This window comes from Vigna unguiculata, chromosome 3, assembly GCF_004118075.2.
Source record: "Vigna unguiculata cultivar IT97K-499-35 chromosome 3, ASM411807v1, whole genome shotgun sequence".
NCBI lineage: Eukaryota > Viridiplantae > Streptophyta > Magnoliopsida > Fabales > Fabaceae > Vigna > Vigna unguiculata.
The window spans coordinates 25,783,100-25,804,276 of NC_040281.1; the positions used below are offsets into that span (position 1 = coordinate 25,783,100).

Here is a 21,177-nt window from a genome sequence, read left to right on the forward strand (position 1 = left end):
TATATGAAATTTATTCATTAAAAAGTATATATATATATATATATATATATATGAATATTTTGATAAATATATGATAATATTTTAATATCAAAATTTGGATTCATTAATAAAATTATAAAAATACATTTCAAAAAAATGTTTGTCTTAAATAAAAAACAAAATTTTGAAAATAAAGAAAAAACATTAGAAAAAGTAATTAATATATAATTCGTAGTAGATAAAAGTAAAATGTGTATCTAAATACTACGATTCAAATAATAACACTAAGATTGATATTAATATAATAATAATAACACTAATATTATTTAAAAAAAAATTCAAATAATAATAATAATTATTATTATTATATTAATATTAATACTAATACTACTTATTATTTTTCAAATTTAAATGATTATTTATAATAAAAAAACTACATTTTAGGTTTATTATTTTACTAATTTTAGTAACTACTTTTTTGGATTCAACTAATTATTGAGATGTAAAGTCAAACAAACAACAAAGCAAATAAAAATGCAAGTAATTAAAATATAATCTTGTAATATATAAAAGTAAAATGTGTATCTAAATACTACAATCCAAATAATAAAAATTTAAGTAATTAAAGTATAATCTTGTGTCAAAATTGAAATAATAGTAATAATACTAATATTATTTATGATAAGTACAGTACTAATAACCGTAAATAATAATAATAATAATAGTAATAATAATAATTTTATTAATAATAATATCATTAAAACTAATAATAATAATATTATTAGTAATAATAAATTTTTCTAGTTTTTTTTTTCATAATATATAAAAGATTAATATAATATATATTGATATTATAAGTAATACTATACTAATATTTTTACTACTACTAACATTATCAATAAATTTAATAATAACAACACTCATATATAATCATAATATTAATATATTATATGTTAATATTGTTAATAATACTAATAATAATAATAATAACAATAATAATAACAACAATAATTTTACTATTACTAATAATGTTAATAATTTTTATAATAACAAAATATAATAATAGTAATAATACTAATAATTTCACTACTGATTTAAGTATTAATTTTCGTATATTATAGTTAATATTTTTTTAATTACTTTTTTACTAATAATAATAATATATAATAATAATTTTAATAATACTAATAATAATATATAATATAACATATAATAATAATTATTATTATTATTATATTAATATTGGTTATAATTTTATTACTATCATTACAAATAATATTTATAATAATATTATTATTAATAATTACAAATAATAATAATACTTTTAAAAACATTACAAATAATAATATTGTTAATAATTACAAATAATAATACTTATAAAAATATTACAAATAATAAGATTACTTAAAATTAATATTATAGTTGAAATCATAAATAAATGAAAAAATAAAAACAAATTGGTTTTTGTAGGATTTGAACCCGGGTCCTTTTGTTACATAGTTTTAAAATGACGAAAAAACTATATTTTATGACACTTGTCAATAAAAGATAATGGATAATGTAGTAATTTTGGTGATATCTTATTTTCTTAATATGTAATAGATTATTTTAAAATTTTAAAATTTATAATTTTATAATATATGATTTTATAAAATTTATATTTTTTAATTTTTTAATTTTATAACTTTATAACTTTATAATTTATAATTGTATAACTATATAATTTTATTATTTTAATTCAAAATTATATAATTATAAAATTATGATTTTATTATTTGAATTAAAAATTAAAAATATATCATAATTTTATATTTTATTTTAAAAAATATAACACCATAACAACTCAATAAGAACTTATTAATATATTTGACAATGTGGAACAAATATGTAGTTAGAGTTACGTATGAATGTCATGCAAAACATTTGATAATGAGGCTCAGAGATTTGGAATCACAAAAATACCATCATTATTTTGTAATTACACAATTTTTAATTAAAATATTAAAATTATAAAAATATAAAATCATATAATTATAAATGTATAAGCTATATATTTATAAATTATAAAATTTAAAAACTATAAAATCATAAAATATAAATTTTAAAATAATAAAATAATAAAATCACATATAACATAACTTAGTAATGTAACCTGATAAAATAATAACCACCTCACTACTTGTTATAATTCAATTGAAAATTAAATTATTCTTGAGTATTAAGTGGATTATGAAACTTTCTTAGAAACTTATTAAACATTTCTAAATTTATTATAGACTTAAAACATAATTAAATCTAAATTTAAATTTTAAATCAATATTTCATCCACGATCAGAAAAAACATAAATTTATAGCAATTATCTAAACAAAATTTCAGCGGTTTTTTTAAAAGAAAAACAATATCGTCTTTAAAAGGAAACAAAACATTCCAACATTAACCTCAAATACCAATGAATATTTACATCAGTTATATTTACAAAACCAAACTTTTGCGCTCACTGTTTGGGTCTCAACTCCCAACCTCAATCATCTCCAATCAAAGAAGCCCATTGCCAACCGATAAAACATGTTGCATTAGAATCTATCAACAGACAAAAACATATTACACCATAACCATGTCTTAATAAATATTCTATACAAGATCCTTCTCAGTCATGCTTTGGCTAATAACTTGGTTCCCTTAGTCCTCCCTTTCTTTCGTCTTGACAGCAACTTTCTCAGGAAACCAAAGCCTACTTGTTTTTTACCTGCCACAATTGCCATTGATCCTGTGCCTTTGTTTCTATCATTTTTCTCTGAAGTGGAACTTGTTTCTGGAGAATTAACTAAGTCATTAGGACTTTGCAGAGATTTTCCGGTTTCAGATTGAAGAAGGGGTGGCATGTGCACATCTTTTTCTCTGCTAGTTTCTTCAGTTTGGAAAGACTTATGGATAATTCCTTTAGCTTCATCCTCAGCTTGCATTTGATTGCGTAGAGAGGATCGTTTGATCAAGTTCTTCTTCTGGGTTGGATTGGCCACAGTACTAGTTGTAGAGACAACCTTGTCAAAAAGGGCTACTTCACTAGATGAAGCAAGTGCCTTGAGTTGTTTCCCGAGGTTCAAGATGGTTTCTTGACACTCTGCCAACTTTGATGAAGCTGTTGTGATCTCCCAGCCCTGAATTACATATTTATTTGAATGTTTAATTCAAAAGAAAATGCACGTAAAGTTGATAGCTTTGACTCTTCATAAATGAACATGAGTACAAGAATTGATCTCTGTTATTAATGAATGAATCATCAGTTGATTTTCCAACCCATTCATTATTTCTTACAAATATGCATGAGTTATTCATTTCTGATTCAAATTGATAAATGATAATGCAGAATCCACCAGAGCCAATGATAACAGTGTCATAGTCATTCATGATACATATAGAATTAGCTGAGCTTTGAACTACTTACAGTTTGGTATATCTTTTCTACATCGTATCTGCCATATGTCGGAGATTCCTTCTTTGCAATGCTGTAATGTTTTTTCATGTTCTCAAAGTCAGGTTCATTGTGCATGGCTAAAGAAAATTGTGGTAGGACTGGAAATTGTAAAACTTATATAAGAGAGGAAAAGAATAGAATCTTTACCTCTCCAATTGGAGTTGAAGTTCTAGACAAGTCGCTTCTAATTCCTCACAGGAGTTATTTTTATCCTCTAATTCAACTTCCAAGGACGAAAATTTTTGAAAAATGTCATTTAACTTAGCCTGAGCCATTGTAAGCTGTGTATCAAGATCTTCATTTATGATCTTTTGTTTCTCAATCTGATCTTTCAGTGTCTCTATTTCTGATTCTAAACCTTTGATGTTATTCTGTGCTCCTTGATATTGTTTTGTCAAGTTCTGACTCTCATCTGTTGCTGACATCAGCTTCTCTTCCAAGTCTTTCTTCGCAGATTTTGCATTCCTCAAATCATCTTTTAACTTCCTAATATCTTCAAGGAGATCACACTGACTATTCTTAGTGTTGAAGAGCTCACACTGATCTTCTTGATATGCATATGAGGCTGATTGAGAAGACTGTTTATCTTCATCATCTACTTTATTTTCATTTTGTGATAAATGATTGCTAAAATGCTTCTTGATCCTATCCCTTGCAATTGCAGCATTTGTGGAGGTGGCACAGTTATTAACACTCCAGTTCAAAGCAAATGCTACTTCCTCAATGAAACTTTCAAAATCACCTCTTCCTGATAACAAATCTTTGCAGGTATGAACAAGTTGGTGTAGGAGAGGATTTAAGTCTGTTACCTTCCATTGGAAAACATGAACAAAATAGTCTTTGGGTGTTGGTGACTGGGATATGTCTGAATGCTTATTCTCCCCCAAGCAATCTAAACAATTGTTGCACATAAATGGCTTTGGAGCAATACCTTCAATGAGGTTGATAATCCTGTGGATTGACTTTCTCAAATTAGAACTTAAGTGTTGCTTGCTTTCTGCTTCTGTATCAGGTTTACAAGTAGTTGGGTGATTCATACAATCCAAAGCAATTTTTATGTCATCAAACAGTTCATGAAGACCTCGTTTTGATAAGTTTTTCTCCTCTAAGATTGCATTCAAAACAATCTGAAGCCAGTCAAATGATTTTTCAGTTGTATGTTTGAATTGTATCTCCTTTTTCCTCTCACTGAAGCCAAGAAGATCTTGTTCAACTGGCACTAGCTCCCTACCACTTGTATCAGAGAAGCACCCTCCTTTAGGTGTATCAATAGAAACTATAGCTCGTTTTTCCATCTCAACAAAATCATCCATGAAACTCATGTCTGAAACTTCAGTGGCTTTAGTGCTCTTACGAACTTTAGCCTCTGAAGTTCTTAAATGTTCAAGTTCTGAAATAAGAGCATTCGCCCAGGATCCAGAAGAGGTAGCCTCATCATCACTATAAATGTCACAATTCGACATCAAAGGAAGTTCATTTGATGTGGGATAACACCTAGCTAGCTCCATACACTTCTGATTTTCAGAAACCTTTCTAAGTAGAATCTCAGCCTGTGATAATCTGGAAGCTGTTTCAGCATACATAAGCCTAGAAGATTCCAGTTCAGAGTTTTTCTTGGTTAAAATTCTTTTGAGAGCCTTGTTCTCCTCATCCAGATCTTGCAAGCGTCTGATCATTAAGGCCAAACTTTTCTCAGATACATCAGTAGAGTTTCCAACATCATTGTTTTTGTAGATCAATTCCCTGTTGGAATTTGACTTTTTTCTTCTCACCATTCCAACTTCATTCTTCATATTCACCATACCAGCAGAACCAGGTGGTCTTTTTTGTAGCATAAGACGGAGTTTTTGACACTCGGCTTCTAACTTTGACACTTTCTGAGAACACTCAAGGTACTGTTTATGAGAGGCATCTGCATACTGACGGCTATAGTCAGTCTCCTCTTTCCGGATCTCAAGCTCCTTCTCCAGCACGTGAAACTCATATCTTAGAAAAGAATTTTCCTTTTCTGTGGTGTCTAATCTTGTCATCAATGTACTAAATTCAGCATCTGCTTCTTGCTTACATTTTACTAGGTCCCCAATTGATTTTTCCTTGGTTAGCAAGGCATTAGCAAGATGAGTATTCTCGGAAGTTAGGTCATCTATCATTTTACTTGTTTTCCTCAACTTCTCTTCCAATTCTTTCTGAAGCTTCTCATCCTCTATTGCTATCTTTGGAATGGCACCACTCAACTTTTTCTCTTCTTCTTCTTCAACACAGCTTGGTGGCTGCAAAGGTTCCTTGAATGTTGCATCCGCAGGAGAAACAGTCACAGAAGACGCTTTTTCATCTAAGTGTTCAGCAGATTTTACTTTCTGTTTTGTCTTGTCCTTGCCTATTTTTTTTTTTTTTTATCAAAAGATTTGAAAGATCAGAATCAAAAATCGTATGCCCAAAAATAGGAAGATGAGATCATAAGCAGAAAACACTCAAAAAAAAATCACTAAAGAAGCACCATAATGGTGGAGGAAAATGTGACAATAAGATACCTCTAATTTCCTGCTGAGACTTTTGGTCATGTTTTGCTAAAGGGTCATCTCCAGAATGAGAATCAAGAAGGACTGTTGCCAACTTCTCATTTAGACTTATTGATGATCTTTCGGATCCAGATTCTTTAGTTATTGGAAGTTTGTGTACCTGAAAAAATATATTACTGTCTGTGAGATGAAGCATTTTTTTGTATGAACTCAGATCCAGTATCAACACTTCGGCAAGACTATGCAGGTAGAAATATAACTGGTTTCTGATGATTTGCAGAAAAGTGGAAAACAAGAAAATAGATAGATAATCGAACGGGGAAAACAAACAGCAACATACAAAAGTGAGTAAACTTTGAGTACCTCTTCTTCAATGGGTCTAGAAGGACTGACATCTTTGTCCCCTGTAAAGATTGTTTTCTCCATAGATTTTTTCCTCCAAAGCCATGGCTTGTGGTTCATGATTTCAGGTACTATTCACGAACCAAGAGAGATTTTTCATGCCATTGAATGGTAACAATCAATAAAAGTAATTTCTTTTCCTACACCAGTTTCTCTATCTGTTCCTAAAGGTTTCAATACAACAGAAATAAAAAGAGGACTAAACCAAAGAAATATGGGTTCAGGTTACATATTCACAAAGTTCAAGATTCATTCCACCCATTAAAATAACTTGAAGTAAGCGAGAAAAACTCCACTGTTGATGAACAGTTTTACTGACATCTTATCAATAATTTGAAGCATTGTGAAAGCTCATCCTTTATGGCTAACCTTTTGACCGGAAGAAGCGGAAATTAGCTTTGAATTGCCAAAAAGTAAAAACTCACTCAACATACCTAAATCTATTGGAAGTACTTTATCAACTAACATACTTCATTGATCTTCGTTCTGTAGATATTCAGGAAGTTAGAAGACCCACCAATGAAATCTGGTACTCAATACCCATTCATTTTTTTTTTCTTGGTTAAATTCAAAACTCGGTTGATAATGCTGAACTATCTAACATGAACTAAGAATCGAGAAAATAAACAAACACGGAAACCGAAAAATCTGAAATAAAATCTGCGTAAGAGGGAGCATGAATACTTGAACTAACACATTTTCACACATCCATGCTTCTGCATTAACATGGCAACATTAGTTAGTGTGTCCTAAGAATGCTCTTAAAAAGGTAATCATACCCAGTGTTCATGGCAGATGCAAACAGTGTATAACTCTAAAAAGCACCAGACAACATATTAAGACAATGACAACAATTGAAATGGAAGAAAAAAAAGGTTGAAAGACAAGTACACTAGTTGCAAACTGCTAAAACAGCTCCTACCTGGCAGAACTTAGCACCAACAAGACTTTAATTAAAAAGCACTCTTAAAACTTCAACTAGCTACCAATGGAAGTTGGAGGTGGATGAAAAACAAGAGGCAGATAAGTTATCAGAAAAATCCCAACGGGTATGTCATAGGATGCTTACCCTTTCCACCGACACCTACGAATCCTTGTCTGAAGGTATATATACATATATATTTGTAATATCCTATTAAAAAAGTTCAACGCATTATGTAGCCAAAAGGTTAAAAATGAGATAGAAAAAGAAAAGGCACAGTCACTTGTGAATGTACAATGGAGTGAGAGAGAAGTAACAGTAATGAAAAGGAGAAGTCATGAAATTGAGCAGAAGTGGTAGAGGAGGGTCATAAAAGACACGGGATCAGTATGGGTACAAAAGAGAGACCAATCCCTCAACACATTGAATGTTCTCAGCTTCGGATGAAATCATGATATGAAACTAGTGATGATACCAATGTCCAAAAGATATTCTTGTACCATACCACAATTTTTTTTATGTTTCTTTGTCAACTCTACGATAAGTGCTAATATATTTTCTGCAGCCTAACTTTTTGTTTTCTCTGTCCGCATCTGTTCAAAATTTACTACTCAATCAAACACCACACACACACACACACCAATATCTTATAATAGTAGTAAGTGGTTTTTGTTTGGTAGACATCTCTTCCCGACAACATATCCTAAGGCCTAAAAGTTGGTTGAGTGACTATACAAGGAAAAGTTGTCAAACAGTTCTATTTAGATTGAACAAAGGGACCAAACAGACAGACTGATTTGAATTTCTCATGAATCATGTTTTTTTCTTTCCAACTTGACTCATTGGTCCACCGGATCAAATGGGTGTACTTGTTTTTCTTTATTTATTTTTTTTCTGAAATTTATGTTAATTCGAACTATGAATTTATCAATTTGGTTTGGTTTGTTTGTCCTAGGTTAAACTGAACCGGTCATTTTTAAGCCACCATTTTAATGGTTTGGTGTGATTTAAATGACCGTTGTGTGAAGTTGTTAAAAACGGGACAAAACCACTCGTTCTGTGAGCTTATTTGATAATGTTGTAGGAGGACATCCACTAATAGCCCGTCATTAGAATTTGGAAATAGTTCTAGATTATCATCATCTTATCATTCAGAAACATATTAACCCCTTTTTAGGAGCATAATTTGAAGTTGCATGAAGAGTTGACGTTAAGTATCTTGTATGATGTTTGCATGTTCTTCAAATGATTTGTTTATCACAATAAGATAAAACTAATTTACCAAAACTTATTATTATTATTATTTGTTATGATAAATATGATATGATCATTTTTTCAAGATTGTGTTAGTCGACAAAGACTAAAATATTGAGATTAGACAGTGTTGGTCAAATTCTCTTAAAATGATTAGAGCTTCCAGGTCTAACACTCGAGTTTATGGTAACTTACCACAACACTAATTATATTTCATTTTTTTTTATCAGCACTAATTATATTTCATGATGTTGAAGTGTTTGAAAACGAAGTTTTTTGTTAGACTTAATATAGTGATCTCTTAATATGTTATCATTTACTAGTAATTGTTTGTAATTGAATGCTCTCAATGACGAATTTTCATGGATATCTCAAAAATTACAAAACAGTAAGCTGTAAATATTTTTGTCTGATGTGGGTCGTCTAAAAACGTCATGTACTTTTTAGGAGTTTATGAAAAGATAAGATATTTGGAGGTTTTAGAATAAAGGCTTAATTACTTCATTTCATTAGTTATTGTTTTTGGTAAAAAGTGTCAAGTTAATTTTTCAATTTTTTTTTCTTAATTTGGTCCTAATTTTTTTAATAGTAATTCAATTTGGTATTTGTTGTTAGTTTTCCAAAAACAGTATTAAAGTCAATGTAATATGTCAATTTATGATTTTTTAAAAAATTTTATTATATTTTTTTAATTTTTTATTTTTTTACACGTGTTACTTCATAGTTATGCCACGTGGCAAATTAGTATGACTTGGCGGTAGCAGTGTGATGTGACAGTATCACGTGGTTGTAGGTAGAGTCTCAATTTTGCCTCTACATTTGTTTTTTAGATTCAATTTAGTTTCAATTTTTGTAAAAATTGAGCAATAATTGAGCAACAGTGTCCCTCTTTGAGTTGAGACAAAATTTATTTTTTGTATAAATCTTATGCTAATATTTTTATCAAATATTTTTGGAAATATTTTTAAATTAACTTTAAAATCTATATTAAATATTATGGAGTTAATATTTGAATTTTAAGAAATTCTACTATTCAACTTATTAATTTTAGTTTGTTTATGTATTTTTTTGTTGCATGATTTGTGTTCCACATTAGATTTAATAATCATGTTCAAACACTAACTAACATGATTTTAAATAAATTTTTATATATTTTAAAGTTAGTTTAAAAATATTTCTAGAAATATTTAATAAAATGTCAATTTTAAGAAGATTAACATAAAATTTATAAAAAAAGTAAATTGATTCTCAACTTAAAAAGGACAATATTACTCTATTTTTACAAAAATTGAGATTAAATTAAATTTAGAAAACAAATGTAGGACCAAATTGAGATTCTACCTACGTAGCACTGTCAAATCACACCGCTATTGCCACGTCACACTAACTGTTACATAGCACAACTGTGAAGTGACACATGTAAAAAAACATTCAAAACAATCACAAATTAACACGTGACATTAAATTTATTACTGTTTGTGAAAAACTACTGGCAAAGACCAAATTGAATTACTTTTAAAAAAAATTAGAACTAAATTGAATCAAATTGAAAAAAGAATCAAATCAAATTGAGACAAAAAAAAACTAAAAAACAAACTTAACACTTCATGACAAAGAAACAAACAATGGAATAATTAAGCCTAAAATAAAATAAAATAAAAACTTTGAAATAGAACTTAAAAACACTTGGAAACATTTTTCACATAACAACCTATCAAGCATTGGAACGAAGCTAAGAGACACATTCACAATATTATAGTAAAGCATTAAAGAGACAACCAAGACATAATACAACACTTAATATATAATAACAATTATTACTCAATTTTATCCGGTTTACCCTAAAATTAGGTTGTGTCCAGTTGTCTATTACAAATTGCAAGAGTTCCAATAATACATAAAGATTAAGTATCAAATATACAATGTCTCTCCAAGCTTTATAAAAGATCTTGTTTAGATCACAAAGTTCACTCTCAACATAAAGGGCTTGCAATGCATGCTCCTTAGCTTAACAACAAAGAAGGATCTACAAATATGAACTAAATTCTAAGAAATTTAAGTTTTTCTAACTTTCTTTACATACATGTATAATCTTTTATAAGACTTTGATCCTTATCCTTTTTTTATGTGGGAAAACTTCCTTTCATAGATGTTTTATACAATAACTGTTGTAGCTTACATATCCGAAAATCTTGTATCAGAGCTTTATGATAAGATTATAACTTTCTATTGACATAATTTATTATACATCAAAGAGGTTTGTGAAACATATTTTTATCTTCGTTAAGTAATTGTTTCTACTAATAATTTTATCGATGATTAATACCTTTCACAAATATTAAAATAACATTTCAAAATTTGTTTTAGAATTACTGCACAATTTCCTTAAATAGTCTAATCATAATATTATAAGAAAATTTTAAAATAATAATTAATTTTAGAAATAAGAAATAATTGATTACTATGATAAATCATTTAAATATTAATCTATAAACTAAAAATTATTGATTTATAAAATAATCATTATTATAAATAAAAAATTATAATCAATTATTATTTTTTAGTTTATAAATTTTTAAAAATTAATAATTTTTAGTTTATAAATCAGTATTTAAATGAGTTATTATAATAACTAATTATTTTTTGTGTTTAAGATAGGTTATTATTTAAAGATTTTATTGTAGTGTAATTTTTTTAAAACAAATCTAAAATGTTTTAAAGCTTTATTTAATATAATTCCAAAACTTACTTCTTCTTCTTTTTTTCTCACCACCTACCATATATTTAAAATAAAAATTAAATATTAGAATATGATATATCTTTTTATATTAACAATTATATATATATATATATATACCACAATATAAATGATAATGTATCCAATAATTGTTTATTTTTTGTTAAATAAAATTTATAACACAAAACTAATATTAAGCGCCAAACTTAAGCTTCTACATTCCATACAATATGTCTATAAATTTAAATTTATTATGCAAGATAACTTGTAATTAAATGATAATGTTAATTTTTAAAATAGTAATGAATATATTCTTTTTTTTTAAAATACTGAGAAACACCATCCACTATTACTTACATTATTTATTGTTGATTGAAATTTATTAGAAACTGTAATTGTTTTTCTTTTGTTCTGGTTTAACAAATTTTAATCTTATAATCACTAATAAATGTTAACTAATTATAAGCAGGGTTAATAAAAGTTGAACCAATCCAATTTAGAAATTGAAAAGCCATAAACCATGAAATATTAAGTTAATGAAACTTTATTGTTTTTTATTCCATTAATCGTGTCATTTGATATAGTTTGGAGTTGAAGATTAACCCAATTAAAACTAAACTTCAGGAGCAATATGTACTTATTAATTTATGGATGGCTCGGTCGAATAATGGATAATATGAGATGTTTTCTGAATGTTTTTGACATCCTCAAATATTATTAGATTTTAAACCTAATTTAATGTTAGAGATCATTTTAATATACTATAAAATAACCATTTTAATATATAAAAATATATAAAAAAATTCCTCTATTTATGTTTATTTTTTATTTTTCAATTTTATCCTTAATTATTATTTTAAAAATTAATTATTTTATAATTAGTTTATTTTTAATTTTTTTTAAAATTTTTATTTTGACCGTTATTCTAAAAAAGAATTTTAACGGTTATTTTATTTAACAAGTATTTTAAAATTTATTATATATATTTTAAAAATAAATATCATTGATCTTATAAATATTAAAAAATTAAATACAAATATACGACGCTAATATGCTATAAATTGTATTATATATATATATATATATATATATATATATATATATATATATATATATATATATATATATATATATATATATATATATATATATATATTGATGTCTGATCCTACCATCTTCAAAATAAAACAAGTAAAAATACGCACACTTGACATGCTTCAGAATACCATGCCTTCTAGGACTTCTATGAGAAGATTTGGGAACACTGTCATGAAAACAACCTTTAATCATGAAAGATCTACGAGAATATTGATGATTTTTATGTAAGCTTTTTCTTTTCCTTTTTCTTATGAATGTGGCCCATGTCCAACTGTGGCTTCAACAACAGTAAGAAAAAGAGGAGGAACAACCGACCATTGTCTCCAAATGACGTTATTTTTGAGTTGACAATGGAACCAACCATTTCTTGTTTCTTAGTTGTTAGTCCTTAAACTTATGGTACAAATGTTAACTACTTTTAATTATTGTTTCATTGGTCATTATGTTACACTTACATGTTTTTTTTACGGTTGATTTTGCCCTCAACGGTAAGCTACACTCTGGCAGATTGCCCCACATAACCTACCAACAAATTAGCTTTAAGAAAAGTGAAGACCATAAACAATCATACTTTTGACTTTGAAAATCATGAAATGCATACTTTATCACAAAGGGTTTTTGTTTATCATTTTCTTTTTGGAAAAGGAAAATTAGAAGAAGAACACTGATAAATTTAGCTGAGAATGAGATTAAAAGGTAGTTCGCCAACGTACCTAGTCTGTGCATTAGACTGTTAGGTATAAACTCGGCTAACATGACACCACTCCAATAAAATTAATGTTTAAATTATTCTTTGAGTTTCTGAATTATTTCAGAATTTTTAATTAGATTTAAATAATTTGGTATTTTATTTGTTGCGGAATAACTCAAAACAAATTCACTAATATGAAGTGTCTATCACAAGCAAAAAAAAAAACAATGATATAAAATTCTAAAAAAACAAGTAGAAGAGGTAAATAAATGAAGAAGAAAAAGAATCACATACAAAAATGACGTAGCTCAATTGAAGTATTAATGAATTCAATGTATGTTTATGGTAAAGTTCATTATCAAACAAATATTACAATTGAAAGTTGTTAATAAAATAACAAACGATAAATAATATCAGATCAAATTGTAAACGAAGAGAGATTAAAAAAAATTTAGGTTAAAACATGCATAGTGTTGTCTTATAAAGAAAACGCCCCTCTACATAGAGCAAATAGTATATAATGTGCTCGTCTTCCAAATTGCAATAAATAGATGGAGTGCAACGAAATATTTCTGAACCTTACGAACACAATTGTTTTAAAATATAGTATAGAGAAGAAGACAAAATACACACTTTTGTATGAGGTACAGTATTGGTTATGTGTTTTTCCCAAACAAATAAATGATATTTATAGGTAGAAGAAAGAGACATAGAAGTCAATTGTCTCAATCTGATTTAAAAAAATATAATAATTTGTAATAAATGGAATAAATATAAAAAATCGTTTATGTGCAAATAGTATTTACCTCTAAGATTAATATTGCATTAAAACATTAGAAACTGAAGGATTGTATTTTAATTAAATTTTTTAAATTATACTAATATTTCTATCAATCCATATATATATATATATATAATATTATTTTTGAATAAAAGATATTATGTTTTTATATATAGTTTTCAAAGAAAAATATTATGATCTTATTTTTAATATATGACACAACGAAATATAGCACTGGTTTATATAAGAAAAAAAATTGTAATAAAAAATAAAATTATTATGACCTTTATTAATATTTATAAAAGAAAGAATAAATTTGTAATTTTAGTGGAGTTGACAAAGTTTCAATTTAGATAGAATTAACAAAGTATTGATTTTAATCCCCGGTCGTATTAAGATATTTCAATTGAAATTCAATTCATAAATTATAAAAGACTTCAATTTTAGAAAAAGAAGTGAAAAATATAAATGAAATACATAAATTTAGAAAAGGAAAAAATTGAAAAATATATTTAAAGTTTTTTTATGAAATGTAGTACGTAAAAAGTTGTTTCAATTTTGTTTATAACAACTAATATGGATAAGATCAAAAGTAAACATTTCATTATCTATTGACATATATATGAACAAAATTCAAGGGTTATTGTGTGAAGTAAAGAATATAATAAACTCTGGAAAGTGATTGAGAAGAACATAAATAAATATCATGATAAGAGAATAATTTTATTTCATTTGAATTAGAGTTTAAAGGTACAATTAATGACTCAATTCCCCAAACAATCAGAGAGAAGGTCATAAAAGAAGGTGACAAGCACCTTAGCATGGATAATCGCATAAGCACTCCCCAGTGAGGCTACAATGAGCACTTGCTCCTGCTCCATATTTCTTTGGGCAATCAACCAAGCAATTATCGCTTTCGCAATAGTCATATAGTTTCACTTCACATACTTTTCCCTGTATCATTTTCAATGGTCCATCGCTTTATGTTTCACAAAAGATACATAATATATTCAATGTTAAGCCATTAGTCTCAATGTTACAAACTTATATAAAACCAAAAATCAACTTAAAAACCTTATATCACATACCAATCTCAATAGAAACAACGATTAGAAGGAGCAAAACCAAAGACACCTTCATCTTCTTTCTCTTGATTTTAATTTCATTATTCTACTCCTTGCCTCATATATAGATGTGTGTGTATGTATGCTTTTATGGAATTAATAGTCATATAATTTTTTTATGCAATTTTTTAATTTTATCATTAATGTATGTCTGTATATATATATATTATATTGATCGATATTTCCTATTTAAGTCTTTCAAAAATTATGTATTAGTCAGAGTAAAATTAATGTATGTATATCTTTTTTAATTATAATTATATTAATGTATCTATTTTCAATTTGTATTCTTAATCCAATGACTAAATATGGTATTAAATAAATATAATTTTAAAAATAGTTGAATATATAAATAAATATATATATATATATAGATTTTTTGTTGAAAATAATAAAATATAATAATTAATATTTATTTATAAGTAAAATTGATAGATTTCTCATAATTAATTTACTATTGTTTATCACATCAAATATTCATAAAAAATAAAAACGAAAGTCCAATTTAAGTTGTAAAGCATTTTGATGATATGTTAATTTATATCGAAAAAAAAAACTATAAATAAGAAATTTAGGAAATAAATTATTAATGAAATTTTAATTGTGGGTAAGTATAATTACGTAATAGAATGTTCTATTTCCTTTTATAATGTATGATTTGGTTGAATGGTAAATGAAGCATTATATTATCCACACTTAGAGATGGCAAATAAACCTGTCCCCGTGGGTATTGTCCAAATCCGTCCCCGTTTTGACGGGGAATCCCTGCATTGACTGGATATGGGTATGGGGAATCCCGACTTTTTCAGTTGGGTATGGGGATGTATATATCCCCGCCATATCTCCATTCTCATTTAAATTATTAAAATATTCACAATTAATTAAGTAACCCTATATATATATATATATATATATATATATATATATATTCATTCTATTTTTTCTTTCTTTCAATTATTTGGTTTGTCATGAAACTCATTCGCATCTCCAATATATTTTTTATCTTAACATAACCTTTATGTAATTATATTAAAATGATGTATGTTAATTAAATTTTTTATGCCTCATATTTGAATATTTCTCTTATTTTTTAATATTTTTATTTATTATATATTTTCCTTTCACATGAGAATGTTTATACTCTCAATTTAAGGTAATATAAAAAAAATCTTTACTTATTATTATTATTATTATTATTATTAATTTTTGTTTAATTTGAAGAACTTTTTTGTTTCATTAAAATAATTTTCGTTATTAACCATTGAGTATATATGTTGATATTTGAAAAGTTTTCTTAGTTCTCTAAGGTATTTTTCTCTAAGGTATTTTTCATCTTATCATACATTTCCTTTGTGCGATTTCTTTCGATAGTCTCTTAAATTATTTCTAAAACACACATTTGTTAGTTTTTTAATATTTTTATTTATTGTTTATTTTCATCATGTAGAATAATATTTCGATATATTCTATCTAATTTCTTTTTTATTTTATAACTCATTATTAATCATATTGTAATTTTTTCACTTTAAATTATGTTTGAAGTGGTTAAAATTATATATATATATATATATATATATATATATATATATATATATATAATGATATTTAGGAATAGTAGATGATAATTCACTACAAGAAAAACATGAAATAATGACTGATTTAGTCATTAACCCATATCAGTCACTATTTTTCGTCATTGGTGGTAGTAGTTGATTTATTGTCTAAATCAATGATTAAATTAGTGACCTATTCAATGATCGAATCAGTACTTGATTTGGTGACCAATTTAATTACTAATTTATTTGTAATTTAATGACAAATTTTTTGGTCACTAATGATATTTCTATTTAATTTTAACCACTTCAAACATAATTTAATAATTAGTTCTCTAAGGTATTTTTCATCTTATCATACCTTAATTATACATTTGATTTCCTTTGTGCGATTTCTTTCAATAGTCTCTCAAATTATTTCTAAAACACACATTTGTTAGTTTTTTAATATTTTTATTTATTGTTTATTTTCATCATGTAGAATAATATTTCGATATATTCTATCTAATTATTTTTTATTTTATAACTCATTATTAATCATACTGTAATTTTTTCACTTTAATTGTATAAATAACTTTTATTTACTACAATATAAAAATTTAATGTAATTGCTATGAATATTTTTTTTCACTATCCAACATATATTGAAGTTCAAAAAATACAAAATCTATGTCAAAATTTTATTATTATGTTTATTATTTGTTCTTTGTGTCATTTTGATCAAGTGATGTATTATAACTTTTATTAGTGTATAAAAAAGAGATTCATTAGAATTTAAAAAATTGAAGTAAACAAACATTTAAAATATATTTTAATTTGAATATTTGTTTTCCTTTTATATTTTTTTGAAATAATTTTTAATTTTATCAACTAAGTTTCATCAATGTTGTAGTTTGCAAATTTAATAAATGTTTTGGTTCTCATGAAATTTTATTTGGTATTCTAATCTAAAATGTAGACAATTATAATTTATTTCAAAGTATTTGATATGAAAGAAACAATCATCCTCCTAATATTGAATATTTGATAATATTATGTTTTCTTTGCCGTAATTTTTTTCTTTTATAAAAATTAATATTGAAGTAGTTAGAACACGGGTACGGGTATGGGTACGAGATTATACCTGTTACCCGGTGGGGATGGGGATGGGACAAAAGTTTGATACCCGTTGGGTTTGGGTATGGGGATGAGGATGAATTTTTTCTGCGGGGATAGGTATGGGATAGCGAAACCCGTCCCCGCCCCGTTGCCATCCCTATCCACACTATTACATGAAATGAAAAATAATAATGTTATCTATTGAAACTAATGATGTCCCAAAAATGAAATGGGAAAAAAATTGAAAAGGAGATACATAAATATATAAAGAAAAAGAAATATGAAAAGTCATAATTTTTTTTTCTTTTTATGTAAAATTTAATAGCAGATTATAACTATCTTAAAATTTGGCATAAGTCCTTGTGGAATTGACACTGGTTGAGTTTATTACATAAACTAAATACACTTTCTAAAGGAAAATAATCACCTAACACTATAAAACATTTTGCTTCTTATTTTATTTTTATTTTATTTTTTAATTTTTTTTTAATTTTGATTTTAATCATATTTTGTTTACTTTTTATTTTTTTATTTTGTTTTATGCCTTTTTCAAAAAATATGTATATAAAAAATGTAAAAAAAAATGAAACAAAAAAAACAACAAAAAGAAAAAAAAAGAAAAAAAAAGAAAAGGAAAAAGGGAAAGAAAGAGGTAACGTAAGGTCTCTCTGTTACCAGACCCATGCAACCCATGGTTGTTATGCTATCATGGTTTGGTATTGGGAATGATCTGTAACATGGTCATGATGGCTGAAGGAGCAGGAAACAACATCTGCTCTCAACCTTATCCCAAATTTTGAGATTGGAAGATGCAGAGAAAAGTGAACAGAACAAAGGAGATAGTTACATAATAAAAAGGGGAGATTCATGTGCTGATGGGGTGGAATAGATGGCATTTCAGAGCGTAAAAACAACATAAGAGAGCCATTTGATCAGGGAACTTTTGTTTGACAATAGGGACTGCAAGAGGTAAGTTTTCCATCTGAATACTTGAACGTTTGAGATGAAACTGATGCTCCTGTGTTGTGATTGAGAATGAATAAAATGTAGTCATGTATATTGAATTTTGCGTGTGTCATTTATTCGGCTCATTGAATCTATATGCATTAATACATTATCATTCTTTGAATCCTCCATTATCACCCTCGCCTAAACCCTACCCTTCACCACCATTCATCACCACATAGCCACCCATAATCAACCACCAATCCTCACCCTTCTTTGCTCGTTCATTCTAACGCGATTGGCATCTTCAACACACCGAAAAACCCGTTCTCCATCCCAATCCCGCGGCTTCCCAATCCAACCCCGCAACATACCCATTCGTAGAGCCACCGTCTCAACATCACATCACCATTTCGACCTGCAAACAAAACACATAAGCAATAAACCAGAATCACATTCATTCATCATCATCACTGTCACACACTCGAAATCACCATAGCAACCCAATACAAATCAGAAGCAGAAAACCAAGAGAAGAGAAACCTCGCCGCCGGCGAGGCCGCCGGCGATTTGAAGCTCTGAATGGGAGTGTGGTCGCGTGTGGTCACGTGAACGGAGGAGTGATGGTCGCGTGATGACGAACCGCGGAGTCCTCGCGCACCAGCAGCGTCGACGTTTCCCTCGACGGTGACGGCAGGACCGACAACGACCTTGAGGCGGCTAAAACCGCTAACGACGGTATCCGGCGAGCGAGACCTCACGGTCGCGAAGTGGATCGGTGCAGCCCCTATCTTGAACGCGCTGGAGAAGCGAAGGAGGAGACGCATGTGCAGCAGCGTTTTGCGCGGAGTGAAGCGAAGGGTGATGGCGTCGCCGGTAAGAGCAAGCGGTGACGGTAGTGCGGCTGCCGTGTCTCGATCCAGGTTTTGCATGAAGAGAAGACGTTGTGAACGTTGGTGCAGGGATGACTCACGCGAGGTGAATGGAACGACAATGTCCTAGCCAGCGGGCCTTGTGACGGTGGTCGGCGTCGTCACCAGTGATTCAGGTTGAGCAAACTCGCGTCGCTGCCACTGGTGTCGTGATGGCTTGCGTCAACGAAGAAGATAAGGCTGAATAAACTTTAGTTAATTAGGGTTTTCAAAAATAAAGAAAAGAGCTTCAGGCCTTCAACCCTCCATTACCACATGCACCCCTATTTTTACCTCATCCACCTCCATATGGGTTTTCTTCTTTCTTTTCTTCGTGCACCCCCTCTCTTAATCCCATACCCCTGCTTGGTATTTCAGTTGGGCATGTTTCACTCTTCTTCATACACTCCCCATTTTACTAACCTCGTACCCTGCCACACTTGTTTCATACTTTACTCTGCGCACCCCCTCTCTTAATCCCATACCCCTGCTTGGTATTTCAGTTGGGTCTGTTTCACTCTTCTTCATACACTCCCCATTTTACTAACCTCGCACCTCTGCCACCCTTGTTTCATGTTTTACTTCGTGCACCACCATAATTGATAACCTTGCACCCCTGTTCATGTTTATCTTGTTTTGGACTTATGTTTTATGTTTACTTCATGCACCTCACACATTACTCATGCACCCTATTATTATTATTATTATTATTATTATTATTATTATTATTATTATTTTCTTTCACTTTTGTCCTTTTTGTTATTAAATTTTCTTTTATCCTTTTTTTATTTATCTATTTTTTTCTTCTAAAAAAAAGAGAAATAAAACATGTTTTAAATTATAAAAATTACAAAAAAAATAGAAAAATATTTAAAAAATGAAAATGTTCTCTTTTGCTTTATTGTGTCTGTTCGGTCGCCCGCACCATGTGACACTCATTTTCAAAAAAATCAAAAATAGTTTTCTTTCTCTTTTAGTGTTTGTCCGGTCGCCCGCACCGTGTGACACTTATTTTCTAAAAATATCAAAAATAATTTTCTTTCCCTTTTAATGTCTGTCTGACTGCTCGCGTCGTGTGACACATATTTTCAAGTAATTCAAAAAATACCAAAAAAAAAATATACAAAATTTTTAAAATACAAAAATATCAACATTTTCAAGCAAAAAGTCTCTTTAAGAACTACGTGATCCTTGATTCTCCACTGTGAGATACGTAGAAGCAAGGCCAGTCCTTGTCAGGTTCATCTCCCAAAAAATCAAATCATTTTCTCAATTGTTTTTTCCAAATATCTTTTCAAGAACTATGTAACTCTGATTTCTCATCTTTAATGAGAATACGTAGGACCAAGGTCAATCCTTGTCGGGTCCAAAAAATTTAAAAATATTTTTTTGTTTCTTTTTAGCATTTTTGTCTTATTATTTTTGGAGAAAATTAATATTTTGAAAATTACATCAACTTTACATTTTTAATTAAAGGTACCACCTTCGGGCGGGCGCGGTAGGGTGTTAACACCTTCCCTACGCGTAACCGACTCCCGGATCCAAAATCTGGTTTTTCGCAGACTTGTTTTATTTTTATAGTTTTCCATAGTTTTCTAGAATAACTATGGTGGCGACTCCAAATTTCTTTTTAAACTCGTTTTCTTTTTCGGTTTGTCTTCCCGTCGCGATTCCGGTTGCGACACAT

At 28.2% G+C, this 21,177-nt stretch overlaps 2 protein-coding genes across 4 annotated transcripts; both read right to left on the bottom strand.

The window, feature by feature from the left end:
- Positions 1 to 2,386: 2,386 nt before the first annotated feature.
- Positions 2,387 to 7,770, bottom strand: LOC114179282 (filament-like plant protein 7). Of its 3 annotated transcripts, none has more exons than XM_028065553.1 (6): positions 7,446 to 7,770; positions 6,338 to 6,447; positions 5,987 to 6,134; positions 3,603 to 5,832; positions 3,426 to 3,486; positions 2,387 to 3,138 (listed from the first exon to the last, which is right to left on the bottom strand). In XM_028065553.1, the coding sequence occupies exons 2-6, from the start codon at positions 6,434 to 6,436 to the stop codon at positions 2,632 to 2,634; spliced, it is 3,045 nt and encodes a 1,014-aa protein (XP_027921354.1). In that variant the 5' UTR covers positions 6,437 to 6,447; positions 7,446 to 7,770; the 3' UTR covers positions 2,387 to 2,631. The 3 variants fall into 3 exon arrangements, with proteins under 3 accessions (XP_027921354.1, XP_027921352.1, XP_027921353.1); XM_028065551.1 differs by having other exon boundaries at positions 7,299 to 7,452; XM_028065552.1 differs by lacking the exon at positions 7,446 to 7,770 and having other exon boundaries at positions 6,338 to 7,291.
- An 11,112-nt stretch (positions 7,771 to 18,882) lies between these two features.
- LOC114176989 lies at positions 18,883 to 20,167 on the bottom strand. The gene is made up of 2 exons (XM_028062194.1): positions 19,123 to 20,167; positions 18,883 to 18,997 (listed from the first exon to the last, which is right to left on the bottom strand). Exons 1-2 carry the CDS (start codon positions 19,509 to 19,511, stop codon positions 18,985 to 18,987), a joined length of 402 nt encoding a protein of 133 aa, XP_027917995.1. The 5' UTR covers positions 19,512 to 20,167; the 3' UTR covers positions 18,883 to 18,984.
- Between the last annotated feature and the right edge of the window lie 1,010 nt (positions 20,168 to 21,177).

Bases quoted from the DNA above. Each gene is read 5' to 3' on its own strand.
- LOC114179282 (XM_028065553.1), bottom strand. From the start codon at position 6,436: ATGAACCACAAGCCATGGCTTTGGAGGAAAAAATCTATGGAGAAAACA. The intron at 3,487-3,602 runs GTAAAGATTCTA...AAAACATTACAG, and splicing joins CTTCAACTCCAATTGGAGAG to CATTGCAAAGAAGGAATCTC. The intron at 3,139-3,425 runs GTAAGTAGTTCA...TATGTAATTCAG, and splicing joins TAGAAAAGATATACCAAACT to GGCTGGGAGATCACAACAGC.
- LOC114176989 (XM_028062194.1), bottom strand. From the start codon at position 19,511: ATGCAAAACCTGGATCGAGACACGGCAGCCGCACTACCGTCACCGCTT.